Source organism: Schistocerca serialis, chromosome 10, assembly GCF_023864345.2.
Source record: "Schistocerca serialis cubense isolate TAMUIC-IGC-003099 chromosome 10, iqSchSeri2.2, whole genome shotgun sequence".
Lineage (NCBI taxonomy): Eukaryota > Metazoa > Arthropoda > Insecta > Orthoptera > Acrididae > Schistocerca > Schistocerca serialis.
Genome location: NC_064647.1, coordinates 189414733 through 189431098, shown reverse-complemented (window position 1 = coordinate 189431098; position 16366 = coordinate 189414733). Strand labels below are relative to the sequence as shown.

The 16366-nt window shown below is 39.7% G+C and overlaps 1 protein-coding gene across 3 annotated transcripts in view; it reads right to left on the bottom strand.

Annotated features, from left to right (window-relative positions):
• Positions 1 to 3805: 3805 nt before the first annotated feature.
• The window catches only part of LOC126425101 (eukaryotic translation initiation factor 5), a 113683-nt gene continuing 101122 nt past the window's right edge, over positions 3806 to 16366 (bottom strand). For all 3 annotated transcript variants that reach the window (XM_050088023.1, XM_050088024.1, XM_050088025.1), the window contains exons 9-11: positions 11687 to 11875; positions 11475 to 11604; positions 3806 to 4359 (exon numbers count right to left, since the gene is read on the bottom strand). In XM_050088023.1, the coding sequence (XP_049943980.1) occupies positions 11479 to 11604; positions 11687 to 11875 (315 nt within the window). In that variant the 3' untranslated portion in view covers positions 3806 to 4359; positions 11475 to 11478. The remainder of the gene's footprint in view (positions 4360 to 11474; positions 11605 to 11686; positions 11876 to 16366) is intronic.

The following is a 16366-nucleotide window of genomic DNA, read 5'->3' as shown; positions in this document are numbered from 1 at the left end:
TACATCCACAGCCCTGGGATGTCAATATTCTTCCCTCCAGGGATTCCCATTTCAGTTACCAAAGCTTTTATGTTACACTTAAATGTTGTTTGAACCTACCGGTAACAAATCTAGCAGCCCAATTCTGAATTGCTTCGATGTCTTACTTCAATACGACCTGATATAGATCCCAGACAATCTAGAATATGTCATCCCAGCATCTTTTACCGGTATGCTGTCTCCTTTACAGGTTAGCCACTCTTTCCTAAAATTCTACCATTAAACCAAAGCTGACCACTTGCCTTCCCTACCACAGTTCTTACATGGTCATTCCACCTCATATTGCTTTACAACATTTTTCTTAGATATTTAAATGACTTGCCTGTCAAGCAGTACACTAGTAACATTTTTCTGAACATTATAGATTTGATCATACTCATCCACATTAACCTACATTTTTCCACATTTAGGACCAGCTGCCATTCAGCACACCAACTGGAAATTTTGTCTAAGTCTTGTAGTATCTTCCTACAGTCACTCAACTTCAACACCTTACCATACACCACTGTATCATCAGCAATCCCCAACACTGTACACCAAATCATTCATTTATACAGGTAACAGTGGTCCTATCACACAGGAGTGCCCCATTCCTGATGATGCCCTTGTCTTTGATGAACCCTTGCCACTGAAGACAACGTACTGGGTTCTGTAATTTAAGTAGTCTGAGCCACTCATATCTGAACATATTCCATATATTCCTTTGTCAATAGCCTGCAACAGGATGCCATGTCAAATGCTTTCCAGAACTACCTGTTGCCCTTCATTCAGAATTCTCAGTAGACCAAGTGAGAAAAGGACAAGCCGAGTTTCACACGAACGATTTCTAAAAACCATGCCGATTCATGGACACAAGCTTCTGTCTCAAGAAAGTTTCTTATATTCGAACTGAGAATATGTTCAAGGATTCTGCAGCAAACAGAAGTTAGGAATGCTGCAATGCTGTAGAGCACTATGTGAAATCGAATTGTGATTCCATATCTGGTGATTTGTTTCCTTTCAGATATTTCAGTTGCTTCTCTACACCAGGTATGCTTATTACAATACCATCCATACGGGAGTCTGTCCAAAGGTCAAACGATGGTATGCACGATTCTCTTGTGTGAACGATTTCTTGAATGTGAAATTTAAAACTTTGGCTTTCATTTTGCTATCTTCAACTGCCACACCAGATTGGTCAACAAGGGACTGAATGGGAGCCTTCGATCCACTTTGTGATTTTACATATGAACAGAATTTCCTCGGTTTCTCTACCAGATCTTTTGCTAAGGTGTGACAGTGGTGGCAGTTGTACGTTTTGTGCATAGATATTTTCACAGATGCACAAGTCTCTACTAACCTTCGCTTGTACTCATTTACATGTTTCCTTCTGAACCGGGAGTGCAACAGACCGATTCCTCAGCTTCTGCCAAATTTCATTATTAAACCATGGGGGGGTGTCTTTTCTATTTTTCCATCCTTTATCCATTTACTAGGTACACATTTCACAAGTTAAATTTTTTTACATATTTAGCTTGCTTAGAAATAAAGAACATATCCACTAAGCCAGATTCTCTTTTTCTTTCTAATGATTCCTAGTGTGAAGTAAACAAAAAAAAAAAAAGTGCTACACACTTTTCACATTCATTCATTTTGTAGGAACAGTATAGCCCTGTGTAAACACTTCTGACCACGAAATGCATTGCTGGGCAAGAATGTCTAGTAGTTCTGTCTCACATAGGCTGCAACTCTTGTGTGCTGCAGTGTTGGTGACAACATTGTCCAGTTATATTGTCAGCAATATGGAATATTTACAGTTACTGAAACATACCTTTACACCAGACCTTATCTAGCAATCAAAATTTCAGAGGCTAAAATCTCCAGCAGTCCAATGCTTAACTCAGGCTTAACTGTGTGAAAGCCTGACAAATTCAGTTCATTGTCCTGTTGCAAACTATGAAGTTAATGAGCTAAAAGTGAAGTTCTATTTAATGTTGGGTGAATTCTATGGGTATTGACTAAGATTTTCAGCATTTTAAAGCAAATTCTTAGGAAATGTACGGAGCCAGATTTTGTGTTGCTGCAAGATGCTTTGTGTTGTTTTACAAGGCCATTACATAGTACCATTACACAGTATTCTTTTAATTCATGAAAGGCGAATCAAACAAAAATTCCACACTATCCACGTATGATCCCATGGTATTTGTGTTCGGACATTAAGACAAACAAAAACAACTGTCAATTTTGACCAATATTTTGATGTGTCCTTACTGGATGTACATTACATTTTCTATGAGGTATTTGTTAAAGATACGAGGGCCGTTCAGAAAGTAACCTCCGGTTGATTTAAAAAAATACACCAAGTTAAATAAAAATATTTTAATATATACATCTTACAACTACATCTTTGCACTATTTTTCTACATAGTCTCCATAGCGATTGAGGCACTTATCGTATCTCTTCACAAGCTTTGAAATTCCTTCTACATAAAAATCACCCGCTTGTGCCTGGAGCCAGCCTGTGACCGCATCTTTGAGCTCTTTGTCGTCATCAAACCGCTGTGACCCGAGCCATTTCTTCAAATGCATGAAGAGGTGATAATAACTTGGCGCCAGGTCTGGGCTGTAAGGTGGATGGTTGATAACGTCCCACTTGAAGGACTCAAGAAGGGCCGTTGTTCTGCGAGCAGAGTGAGGACGGGCGTTATTGTGCAAAAAAACAATACCGGAAGTCGGCATACCACGGCGTTTGTTCTGTATAGCCCGTCGTAACTTTTTTATTGTTTCACAGTACACATTTTGATTAATGGTCGTACCACGTTGCATGAATTCAACCAACAACACCCCTTTGGCATCCCAAAACACCGTTGCCATCAGTTTTCTGGCAGAAAAATCTTGCGAGGCTTTTCTTGGTTTGGTAGGCGAATTTGAATGTGCCCACATCTTTGATTGTTCTTTTGTCTCAGGGTTCACGTACTTAATCCAGGTTTCGTCACCGGTCACGATTCTGTTTAACAATGGTTCTCCTTCGTCCTCATAACGTGACAAAGTCTAATGCAGAGGCCATTCTTTGAGTTTTGTGGTGGTCGGTAAGAATTTTGGGCACCCATCGTGCACAGAACTTACGGTAACCCAATCTTGCTGTCACTATCTCGTACAAGAGAGTCTTAGAAATCTGTGGAAAACCAGTAGACAACTCCGACATTGAGAAACGTCGATTTTCACGAACTTTTGCATCAACTGTCTGAACGAGTTCGTCAGTCACCAATGATGGTCTACCACTCCTCTCTTCATCATGAACGTTTTCTCGTCTACTTTTAAATAAACGTACCCATCCACGGACAACTCCTTCACTCATAACTCTTGGTCCGTACACGGCACAAAGCTCACGATGAACAGCTGCTGCAGAATATCCTTTGGCTGTAAAAAACCTTATGACAGCACGCACTTCACATTAGGCGGGGTTTTCTATTGCAGCACACATTTCAAACTGCCACAAAAACTAAACTAGCGCAGGTACGACGTTCACTCGACCACGGCTTGATGCCCACTGACCTGTTGAGTGCATGAACGCACAGATGGTGTCGCTACTCCCCCCACAACCCGCACTGTGACCAATCTGAGGTTACTTTCTGAACCGCCCTCGTAGAAAGCAAAAGTGGAAAGAGAGTGAATCTCCAAATATGCTGTTAGAACTATCTTTACTCTTGTATATTTCCGAGAAACTGTAAAACTTTACCTCAACACACTAAAAATATTTGGTCTATGGAAATATGTAGACACTTAGTAACAGGCAGAACATTTATTTTGCTTAGAGCTCTTCCTCAAATATTTCAGATTCATCATGTACAGAACCTTTAACAGAAAAAACACACTTCTCCAAAAGGAATCTTCTACATTGTTTCAGTAAGTTTTTAAGTACATTTCCACAAAAGTTACAGCCAGTTAACCATAAATACTATGTCCTTTAAAACAAGTATATTAAATCTGTCTGTCAAGACTTAGAACAGCTTCCAGTGGTTCTTTTCAATGATTCCAAACAGCAAATTTGTACTATTTAGTAAGGAGTACAATACATTACTATTTCACACTATACAAATGCCACACAGGTTTTAAGATGCAATAATCTTTATTGACAAATTAACCTATTCTTATGAATTACAATAAAAAGGAATCACCAACTAACGAGCCGAAGTGTATAAATGCACAATAAGCAACAAGAAAAAGAATTGTGTGTTAATAAAAGTTTTACCAGTTAAAGCTATGTATATTTATATTCACTTTAAATATTTTTCGTAATTTGCTATGCAACCATACAGTAATGAGGATTCCAAATGTTATCTGAAACAAAAAAGAAAATTAAATTAAACTCATTACACAAGTTAAGAGGTTCAACTGTAAAAATCTGAAAGACTCCAGAACAGAAACTTTCAGTAGACATGTTTGACTAGTTAACACTGTACCAGTCCGCCTAATCCAGCTGCAGATACTGGGAACACAGTTACACCTCACAAACTGCTTTAAAGCTTAGCTTTTGAGAGGAGCTCTGTAATGGCAAGCTGAAACTTTTACTCGTTGTCAGGCTTAAGTGCCAACTCATTTCCTGCAAAAATCAGTTGTCTTGGTTAGAGAGAGTACTGTACACAGTTCTGACCTGTGAAGATGAAGATCTGTAAAATAAAACTACAATTCCATCCATGAAGGCCTTATTAAAATGGGGGAGAGAATAAATAAAGCAGCAACTACCTACTTAAGAATCTTTTGAGAAAGAAGAAAATGCAGACAATTTTCACCCACTAGAACTCTCTTCATTCCACATGAATATTCTGGGACATTGTCCACATGTGAAATATTTATACAGGACAATCTCGCAAAACTGCATATAACATGCTACAGTTCATGTCTGCATGAACAACAAACTAGATGCGCAGTAGGCCCCACTTCCCAGACACGGTGCCACCAAATGAAGCAATAACTAACTCTGGGAGAACATATTCGAAGTTGAAGATGCAATCAGTACACAGCAATGGCAAAGTTCTTCACAGTCCAACATGTGTAGAGGTTGCAAAAGTCTACCAGTTCACAGAGAAAAAAAGTTGTGCTAGGTGCATCATTGAAACTAAAATCCACATTGAAACAAGGGGCCGAAGCAACTGGTGTATCATTTAATTCCATTTTGCAAATCGAGAGAATTGATCTGAGTCCAGGCAGGTGTATCTCGACATTTTCAACACCTTATAAGGAAAGGCCAACAATATCCTGGAAGGCCAGTTTAGACAGATTGTCATTCGCCACATGGTGAATATTTCTACGGTTCAGATGGAAGACGACCCATTTCAAAGTAAATTCATACAAAGTTACAAAGCTTAATAAATTTAGAAGAAACTATAACACTTTGCACTCTATAATTTAGTTGGAAGAAGAAGTCTCCAGGAACAAAGTAGTACAAGACCAAAACGTACTTGCTTACTTAAAAAGTGTGAGTGTAAAGACGAGTCATCCAACTGTCTATGTGGATGAGATATGTTCACATTTGTCATACAGCATCTTAAGGGTGGTGTGACAATTTACTACATGGCCTCTTGAAACCTGTTTCAGAAGGAAACATCATCCATGCAAAAACTTCTTAAGGCATCATAGATCAAGCTAGATGACCGTCACAGGACACAGATGGCACTGATCCCGAGTTCCGGCGCATTTTGGTGTGTGTAAGGTCATGGGGTAAATTGCTGGGCCTGTGTTGTCAAGCAGGTCGCTGCATTTCTCTCTGCTCGGGAGTGAAGTGACAAGCTGTACCGATGGACTTGCACACGGGACTTTGATCTGATTTGGTAAGCCTATTAATTCTGTCTGTTTTGGTTAATGGTTACTCACTATTACACTATATTCGGCTAGATTGCATGCACTCTTATGGTTTTTTAAAAAACAGGGGTCAGAGTGCCGTGTGCGCATCGTTTGATTATTAGAGGCAGTTATTTTTGTGCCTGAAGCAGCCACGTTGAGGTGCTCTCGGGGAACATTGAAGTCACATAGTCTAACTGGACCTGTCCTCTGTTTTAGAAGCATGTGAAAATAGGTTGGCATGATACAAGGCTATGAAGGAACAGGCAATGTTTGAGTCTAGTGGTTGAACATACCAGTGGGAACCCTGTATCCCATCAGTGCTGTGGAAACACTCCTGAGGTGTCACCAACAGAGGATAGTGGTTGACAATCCACACTCCATTTGTCACTGGAATGACAGTGTGTACACACAGACGAGAAGAAAATTTCCAGATTTTCCTGGTGAAAACACACTATACCCCCGTCTGTTTTGTTTTGGGCACAAAAACAACTAGGGTCATATGCGCCCATGTCAAAACTGTGAAAGACGAAGAGAAGAGTTAAAAAATGACTACACATCAATCTTGATCAACTGAAGAGAAGATAGCTAAAAACAGGGATGCAGGGAAAAGCCTAAAACATGCCATAGAGAAATGGTGACCCAGGACTAAAAATTAAATGGCCTTCGCCATATTGATATGATGGACAAAAACTAAAACGTGGTCGAGTCATTTGCTAAAATGGCCAATAACTGACATGGAAAACCCAAGCAGGAACATAAATGGTTAAAAAATGGGTGTTCTGTCATGGAATGAAGGACAGTTAAAAGTTGGGCGCAATGCATATAAACTGGTGGGGGAGCACCACTTTAATTGTGATGGCTAATAAAGTAGTGACATATATGCAACTTGGTTAAAATGACTACCTCGTGGCAGGATGGCCAAAAGGAGGTCATCCAAGTTGCTGAGAGAGGCTTGGAGCTTATTCCTGGGAAGGGAGGACAAGTGGTGATGCCAATGTGATACCACTACCTGACAGATGGCAACACGGGGATCACTGGAGGGAATATAACAACTAGTGGGCTGAGGTAGGAGGTCTACAGCCTTGGCAGCAGCATCAGTAACCTCGTTTCCTGTCAGACCGACATGACCAGGAACCCACAAACACCACAGTGGACCCATCAAGAGTGAGAAAATACCAGTTTTCCCGTACTCATTTCAAAAAGGTATAGATGGTGTACAGCACACAGAGGCTTTTAAGGATGCTGATAGAGAGTGAGCAGATGACAATGGAAAGCCCGTGTCACTGGATGTACTCTGTGACCTGATACAGGGCAAACACTTCTGCTGTAAATACTGCACAGTGTGCCTGAAGCCAATACCGGGAAATGTGTGCCAATGAAAGTCACACCCTACACCACAGTCAGTCCGTGGACCATCATTGTACACTGTTTCAACCCTCCTGAATTCAATATTTATTTTTTGATCAGGAACCTGAATACTACTGGCCACAGCTCTCAGTCTGATACTTTAGGGTACCCAGCATCTCCAGCACTTGTGCCTGACACTGAGTGAAAGACTGTACGCCATTCAAATTTTAAGCACAAAGACTGGCATCAACTTTATAAATTACATAGACTAGCTGTTGTCAGAGATCCTGAAACCCGTTAACTTTGTACTGGCCAATATGTAATTTTCAGTCTCCCCAGGGACAACAAACATCAAGGTGTGGGATGCATCCACACACTGTTCTCAGTGAACTGCTAGGGAGTCTCTGAAAATGACCATGGAACGTGCAATAACTATGCGTCCTTTTGTGACATCAGCAACTACAACTAACATCAAATCTTACACAACCCCTTTATAGAAGTGGCTAATCGCCAATGAAGGCTCAAAGTGACCTGTTCTGCATTGTGTAATGGGAAACAGAAGTTTTGAACATTGTTTGAAAACAAAATATTCATTGTATTCGTATGGAGGAATGTCTATATCAAGCACTGGGTTCTATTAGACGTGAAGTATTAAGAGATGACAGAGCACAGAATAAAAGTCCAGTGATCAATACAGTGAGAAAGTCATGGTTGAAGAGAGAAATCAACAGCCAAGTGTTTCATTAGGGAAAAACTGCAACAGTGTCGATCCCTCACAGTGTGTACCGGTGTGCCTCCTCAGAGGATCACTAAGCTTTATCGGAATGTGCATTGCCACTTTACACAACATATCATCTATGATGGAACTTACCTGCTGTACTGGTTTGCACCAGGGCCAAAACATTTATACACTCTACTGCTGTCATGAGATGTAGACAACAGAAGATCTGCTTCGTAATGGTTTTCCAGTAAACACCACACACTTATTAGGGCTACCAGTTACCCTTGGGAGATGGGAATAGAACTGTGCACTGCTTTTTTGGAGGCAAGTGGAATGGCTGTATTAACTCTTGACACTAAAGACTGTCTCGACACTGTCAGTTAGGCCTCTAGACGTCCACTGACCAAACTACACTTCCCACACCATCCACTGCAGTGTGCAAATAAGGTGGGAAGGAAAATTTGGAAAGTAATTTGGATCACTGGTATCGTGGTCTCTTCAGTGATGAGGGCAAGACTTTAATATTACTGTCTGAGAAGAGAGTTGAGGCAAGCTGGCATGACATATGTATGTATTGGGCATGCAGCCCCCCCCCAAGTTTATCATGGAAGTGCGTTTGTGACATTTTGGGTCAGTACCATGTACAGGAGTTTAACTTCTCTCAGCACTATTGAGTGCCATCTGAGATCTGTCCAATATCTGGACAGGATCCTCAATCTACGGATTAGTCTTTCAAGGTGACAGTGCAAAAGCACATTAAATCCACCTCCAGGAGGTATGCATAAAATATCATACCAAATTGTGCTACACGTCTGAAAATTATTTCGAGCAGTTAGTTCACAAGCCCACGAGAACAGTAAATGGCTGTAAAACCACACCTGACCTCTTAGCAACAAATAATCCTGAGTTAATAACAAGCATCAAAACCGATACAGGGATTGGTGAACACAGGGTTGTCTTAACGAGATTTAATACTGTAATCCCCAAATCATCCAAAGATAAGCGAAAAACATACCTATCCAAAAAAAGCAGATAAAAATTCACTTGACGCTCTCCTGAGAGAGAATCTCCACTCATTCCAAATTAATAACGTAAGTTTAGACCAGACGTGGCTTGAACTCAAAGAAATATCGGCAGAAATTGAGATTTATACCAAATAAACAAACAACAGAGCTGGTCCTCCTTGGTACACAGAGCGGGTTAGAACACTGTTGCAGAAGCAACAAAACAAACATGCCAAATTTAAACATATGCAAAACCCAAGATTGGCTATCTTTTAAAGAAGCTCAAAATTTAGCGCGGACTTCAATGCGAGATGCTTATAACAGTTTCCATAACGAAACTGTTGTCTCTAAACCTGGCAGAAAATCCAAAGAGATTCTGGTCGTATATGACGTTATATTAGCAGCAAGAAACAACCAATACCTTCTCTGCGAGATAGCAATGGAGATACTATTGAAGATAGTGCTGCCAAAGCAGAGTTACTAAACACAGCCTTCTGAAATGCCTTGACCAAAGATGACGAAGTAAATATTCCAGAATTCGAATCAAGAACAGCTGCCTACATGAGTAACATAGAAGTAAATATCCTCTGAGTCGTGAAGCATCTTACATCACTTAATAAAAGCAAGTCTTCTGGTCCAGACACTATACCAATTAGGTTCCTTTTGGAGTATGCTAATGCATTAGCTCCATACTTAATCATATACAGCTGTTCGCTCAACGAAAGATCCGTACCATAAGACTGAGAAATTGCACAGGTCACGCCAATATTCAAGAAAGGCAGTGGGAGTAATCCACTTAATTACAGGCCCATATCGTTAACATCAATATGCAGCAGGATTTTGGAACATATACTGTGTTCGAACATTATGAATTACCTCGAAGAAAACAGTCTACTGACACACATTCAACATGGGTTTAGAAAACATTGTTCCTGTCAAACACAACTAGCTCTTTACTTACATGAAGTGTTGAGTGCTACTGACAAGGGATTTCAGACTAACTCTGTATTTCTGGATTTCCAGAAGGCTTTTGACACTTCACCACACAAGTGGCTTGTAGTGAAATTGCGTGCTTATGGAATATCGTCTCAGTCAATTTCCTGTCAGAGGGGTCACAGTTCGTAGTAAATGATGGAAAGTCATTGAGTAAAACAGAAGTGATTTCTGGCGTTATAGGCCTTTTGCTGCTCCTTATCTATATAAATGATTTTGGAGACAATCTGAGCAGCCGTCTTTGGTTGTTTGCAAAGGGCACTGTCGTTTATCAACTAATAAAGTCATCAGACGATGAAAACAAATTGCAAAACTATTTAGAAAAGATACCAGATTGGTGCAAAAATTGTCAGTTGACCCTAAATAATGAAATGTGTGAGGTCATCCACACGAGTGCTGCAAGGAATTCATCGAACTTCCATTACACGATAAATCAGTCTAATCTAAAAGCTGTAAATTCAACTAAATACCTAAGTATTACAATTACGAACAACTTAAATTGGAAGGAACACACAGAAAATGTAACAGATCTAAGGAGACTGCCTACACTACACTTGTACGACCTCTGCTGCACGATGTGGGATCCTTACCAGATAGGACTGAAGGAGTACATCGAAAAAGTTCAAAGAAGGGCAGCACGTTCTGTGTTATTGTGAAATATGGGACAGTGTCACAAAAATGATACAGGATTTGGGCTGGACATCATTGAAAGAAAGGAGTTTTTCATTGTGACAATCTTCTCACAAAATTCCAATCACCGAATGCGAAAATATTTTGTTGACAGCGACCTATGTAGGGAGAAATGATCAGCTGATAAAATAAGGGAAATCGGAGCTTGTACAGAAAGTTATAGGTGTTCATTCTTTCCGCGCATGTACAAGGTTGGAATAACAGAATTGTGAACGTGATTCAATGAACCCTCTGCCAGGCACTTAAATGTGATTTGCAGAGTATCCATGTAGATGTATAGGGCACCTTCCTCCTGGAGGGAGAAATAAGCAGTTTAAACAAGAAGAGAATAGAAGCTTTTTAAGTGAGGTTCTACAGAAGAGTGCTGAATATTAGGTGAGTATATCTAACAGCTAATGAGGTACTGGATCGAGCTTTGGAGAAAAATTTGGCACAACATGATTGAAAGAACAGATTAGGTGATAGAACACAATGAGGCATCAAGGAATTGTCAATCAGGTATTGGAAAGAAAGTGAGGGGGATGAAAACTGCGGAGAGACCTTTAGACACGAGTATAGTGAGCAACTTCAAATCGATGTAGTTTAGAGTAGTTATGAGGACTGCACCGGACCAAGTAGCACAGACAGCTGCATCGTATCAGCCTTCAGACAGATGACACACCTGTAAATAACGAAAACTAAACCTCTTGCTAACTTCGGAACTCCGAAATCTTTCAGGAGAAACTAAAAACCACGTCATCAAGGCAGTTCTTACAACATCAAGTTACTGGTGTTTACTAAAGATTTAATTTAGTTACATGTAATCAGTGAATATGCTTACCGAATTAGATTGCATCAATATCAGGGAATTTGCTTACCGAATTAGATTGCATCAATATCAAGGTCATCTCCTTCCTCCTCTGATTCTTGTGCTGCAGCTACAGGCTTCTGCACCGGTTTCGGCTGCTCCTTCAGGGGTGATGCCTTTGCACGGTCATCGTATTCAATCTGGTGAAATGAAAAATTTGTAAGATTAAATTTGCTTAAAGGAGAAACCTGCTCATCAGATTGGTCTCTAGCTGACACGCACCTCCAAGTCATCTTCCTCCTCCTCATCGCTCTCACTCTCCTCCTCTTCTGCCTCGCGCAACCAACGGATGAATGGTTCTGCACGCTCATGGATCTCGTGGCTTAGTTCTTTGCTCACGTATTTCTTGCTTTCCTTGCCTGCCCACTCCAACAGAACCTTTTCTTCCAAGATATCAGCATCGTAGAATAGCTGCAGGTTAACAAATTGCCAAACATTACAGCAGCACTGAAAATCTTAAGCTAAATTAACAGGAATGGTGGGAGCAATCCATGCCAAATGAACCAATTTCAAAAAAGGTGGCACACGACCATCAATGAATTTGCTGAAATTGTGTGAACATTTCCACTTGTTCCCAGTGAACATTGGTAAAGTTTTACTTTCCCCAATATCATACTTATAGAGATTAGCCATTTGTTTGAGCCAATAGCACAGCTATCAATGCACCCTTAAGTCTTCGGCAACTTTGGGACGTAATATCTCTGGCAATATTTTCTTGAAAGAAAATTAGACCACCTTGTACACCTTTTTACAGTCTCTGCAGGGGAAAAAAATAATGAAGATGGAGAAATTTCAGACAGATAATTCTAAACAAAGGCAGCCAAACAAAGACACTTGGGATGGAATGGAGTTTCAGTGACTTCTTGTCTAATGAAGATTATCTGAATTTTATGCTATGTTTAGCCCACTGATGTAATTGTAAATGGTAACTACCTGGAAAGCAGAAACGTTTGACTTAATTTCGTACATCATAACTGATGCTTTTGCGAAGCCTGCAACTGTATTACTGATTATTTAAATAATGAAACAATGCACCATGTTCACATTTTTTCATGCACAGCGTGAAATGTTTCAGAAATTTATTCTCATTAGCAAGTGCAAATATTTATACAAGTATTTTGTGTGATGTTGGCATACATGCAGTTCTGTCCCTCTTGCACTGTAGTCTTTTTGAGATCCTCCATTATCCAGAAAATAACATCCACACAAACAGTCACGCACAGTCTGTCTGCAGATCATCACAAAAAATATTTACATAGACACCTGCACTTGACAATTTGCAAAATTTGTCTTTGCAAAATTTGTCTCTGCAAGCATGAAAAAATACATAACTGGTGCCATGTTTCATTAGTCAAGGAGGTTAATTTGAACAAAAAACAGCAGTTCAAGGAACACAAAGGCACAAACTAGAGCTAGAACTAGCTATCCATCCCACCTAATGAACAAAATTTAAATTTAAGTAATGCAAAGGTGTCATGAAGATCACGACAATCTTTGAGCTGAGCATGTGCAGTGGAGAGTTTGGAAACTGTAGTGATTGGCCAGAACACCTATATGAATGAACGTAGTTCTTTTCCTCAACCTCCACGTTGAGTAGAGCTTGGCAGCGGCACAAATTGTTCCAACTTACTGATTCGGATCAGCTGAGTAGAGCACCCTAGTGTCAAGAAACTTTAACACACAAAGGTTGTAAACATTGCTTGAAGGCCCACTTCCCGACAGTGTTATTTATATAAATTGAATCAATTTCTTCTCCAACAACATCGAGAGGCAAAGCACACAACGCGGAAAAATTATAAATATTTTCTTGCAAAATCAGGTGCAAACTTACGTTGTGAATGTGGAAACTTTGTTGGGAGTGAAAGAAATTTTGTGAATGGCAGGACATGTAAATTCTGAAATTTAAGTTATCCTTTACCAAGGCACTGGAAATCATGGTAGTAAAATTCTTGCACAACAGCTGCAACACTTAACTGTCTTTGTATTTCACACCTTTGTCACATTGTGTAAGTTGTGGTACTTTGTCATGTTTTTGGACATAACTCATGAGAGAATTGAATATGTCTGCTGTGCAATGCTATTGACATGCTAGTTTAATTCTAAATTGAAGTATAGCATATTTTGTTTTTGCATATTCTGTGGTTTACGTAAAACTTACTGTACTTACAGAAAATTTTACACCCTATTTACCCCGAGTATAAGACAACCCCGCACCCCTTTTCTTAAAGGCTCCTTGAGAAAAATTATTTTTAGCGTATTCTGACTAACCAAAATTACATACCTTTATTGATGTAAGGGATCTCTCTAAAAAGACTACTACGCCAAATTTATGGCACTTTTTGATTGTCCACATTTTGATAGTAGGAGAAACAAAATGATAAATGGTTTATATTAATTTGCAGACCATTTTCTTTTTTTATCTCTTAATTATTAACTGTCTGTGGCATCACTATTTTTAAAGTGTCATTGTCACAAATATTTGGCTGTTTCTATCAAATATGTGGAGATATCCGAGGTGGTTGTTTTGGTGGGACCAGATAACACAGCTTTTCCTACCAAATGCTTTCAAGCACATCTGCCCACCACTCTCACACTGGCTGCTTGGAACCAGAAGATGGCACACCCCATTCCATTCCCATCAGACGTCTTACGATCACTGACAGCATTACAGCACGAAAAACTTTTACAGTCTCCTGCAAAAATGAATATTAGTATTGAGTAATTGTTAATTTTTTTGATAATTCAGACTACAAATGGATTCAGGTTAACTGCAGTTTAAACACTGTAGATTAGCCTAAAAAGCAAAAGTATGTGGTATACATTCCCATGGTCGGCACCACAACAATTTCCTGCCCACTCCCTACACTCGCTGTAGTTCCCACCCAATCTAGTATCACAGTTCATCCTATAATCCTTCTGTAGGAATGTGCTTGAGCAGCTGTGAAACTTCTGTATCTTCTAGGGTGAAACTCCTATGTAACAAAAGCAACTACATAATTGAAAGATCACAATTGCAGTTCAGTCCAGTCCTTGAACTTGACCTCTTCCCGCAATCTACTCATGCTACTTGAAAATAGGCTTATAACCCAAGACCTAGGTTGTGCACTAACATCAATAAAGTATGTGAAAAAAGTGTTTGTTTAGTTGATTTACTACACTCAACCAAAAACCCACTACACTCAACCAAAAACCCACTACACTCAACCAAAAACCCACTACACTCAACCAAAAACCCACTACACTCAACCAAAAACCCACTACACTCAACCAAAAACCCACTACACTCAACCAAAAACCCACTACACTCAACCAAAAACCCACTACACTCAACCAAAAACCCACTACACTCAACCAAAAACCCACTACACTCAACCAAAAACCCACTACACTCAACCAAAAACCCACTACACTCAACCAAAAACCCACTACACTCAACCAAAAACCCACTACACTCAACCAAAAACCCACTACACTCAACCAAAAACCCACTACACTCAACCAAAAACCCACTACACTCAACCAAAAACCCACTACACTCAACCAAAAACCCACTACACTCAACCAAAAACCCACTACACTCAACCAAAAACCCACTACACTCAACCAAAAACCCACTACACTCAACCAAAAACCCACAATTGGTTCAATTCTATACTAAGCCATTGCATGGGTCGAAGTTGCACATTTATTCCACAATTAGGTCCTGAGATAAAGAAATCTTAACTTCACTTTTTCGTATTCATATGAAAATTGCTCAACAAATATTTTATTATATCACTTAAGAGTAAGGTAAGTTGTAAAAGATGGCCTAGTTTTGCTTCTTTCAAGAAAATATTGCCAGAGACACGTATCAAAGTTGTCAGAAATGCGAACGAGCACTGTTTAAATCTGTGCAATGGTGGGTCAAAGAAATGACTATCTCCGTAAGTACTGATATGGTGATTGTGCAACTTTAACAGTATTTATTGGGAATATGTGTAAATATTCACACAAAATATTGTCAAGAACCCCCGAGTCATGTAGGAACCTCTAGACCATCTGCCATGGAATGACCCAACAACAACAACCACAACAACAACCACAACCAAGTCACTCAAAATGACATATTGAACATACAAGTCAATGCATATAAACTGTGGGTGAATGGCCACATTCAGACTTCTGGCATCACAACGAGACACTAAAAGAGAGGAGTGTCACAAAAAGCAACTAGCTAACTTAGCAAAAACTATGGTGCGAATAAAAGAAAGCTGCTAGCACATCATACTAGGTTGGACTGTGGAGAATGTTCAGAACTAAAGTAAATTCACAATGAAATCAATGTACAAATGCACTTCATTAAAGACTTAAGTAATTAAAATAATCAGACACAGCCTTAAGAAATAACTACAGAGAGCTGTTATGAAGTTGGCAATGATACATGTCAACTTGGTGTAACCCACAATCTCTCATTTCCAGGCTGCCCAATCTTCAGGAAGTAATACTGAACAGTCAATGAAGAATACTCACACCATTAGAGGCCAATATGAAAAATACATTTGGGCACTGGATGTTCCCAGTACATGGTATACAACATACCTGGCAGTAGAGAACAAAGCTACTGTTTTTTTAAAATCAATACAACACCACTGCTGAGACCAATATTGCACAGCAGGCAGAGAGATGGAGTGTGTCTAAGTAACAAGGCTGTCCCACACACAGCCAACAACAACTGACAGTATGTGGTAGATTCAACTGCGAGACATGGTGTCTCCAGATCATTACCTCACAACTACGGAGTTGTTTCGAATTCCAATATACAGCAAAGCCAATGACTAACGAGATACACTATGTGTGGAACTACCTCTTTCCCACAAGATATGAACTGAGAATTTGATACCCAAGATGGTTTGTTGGGGAGTA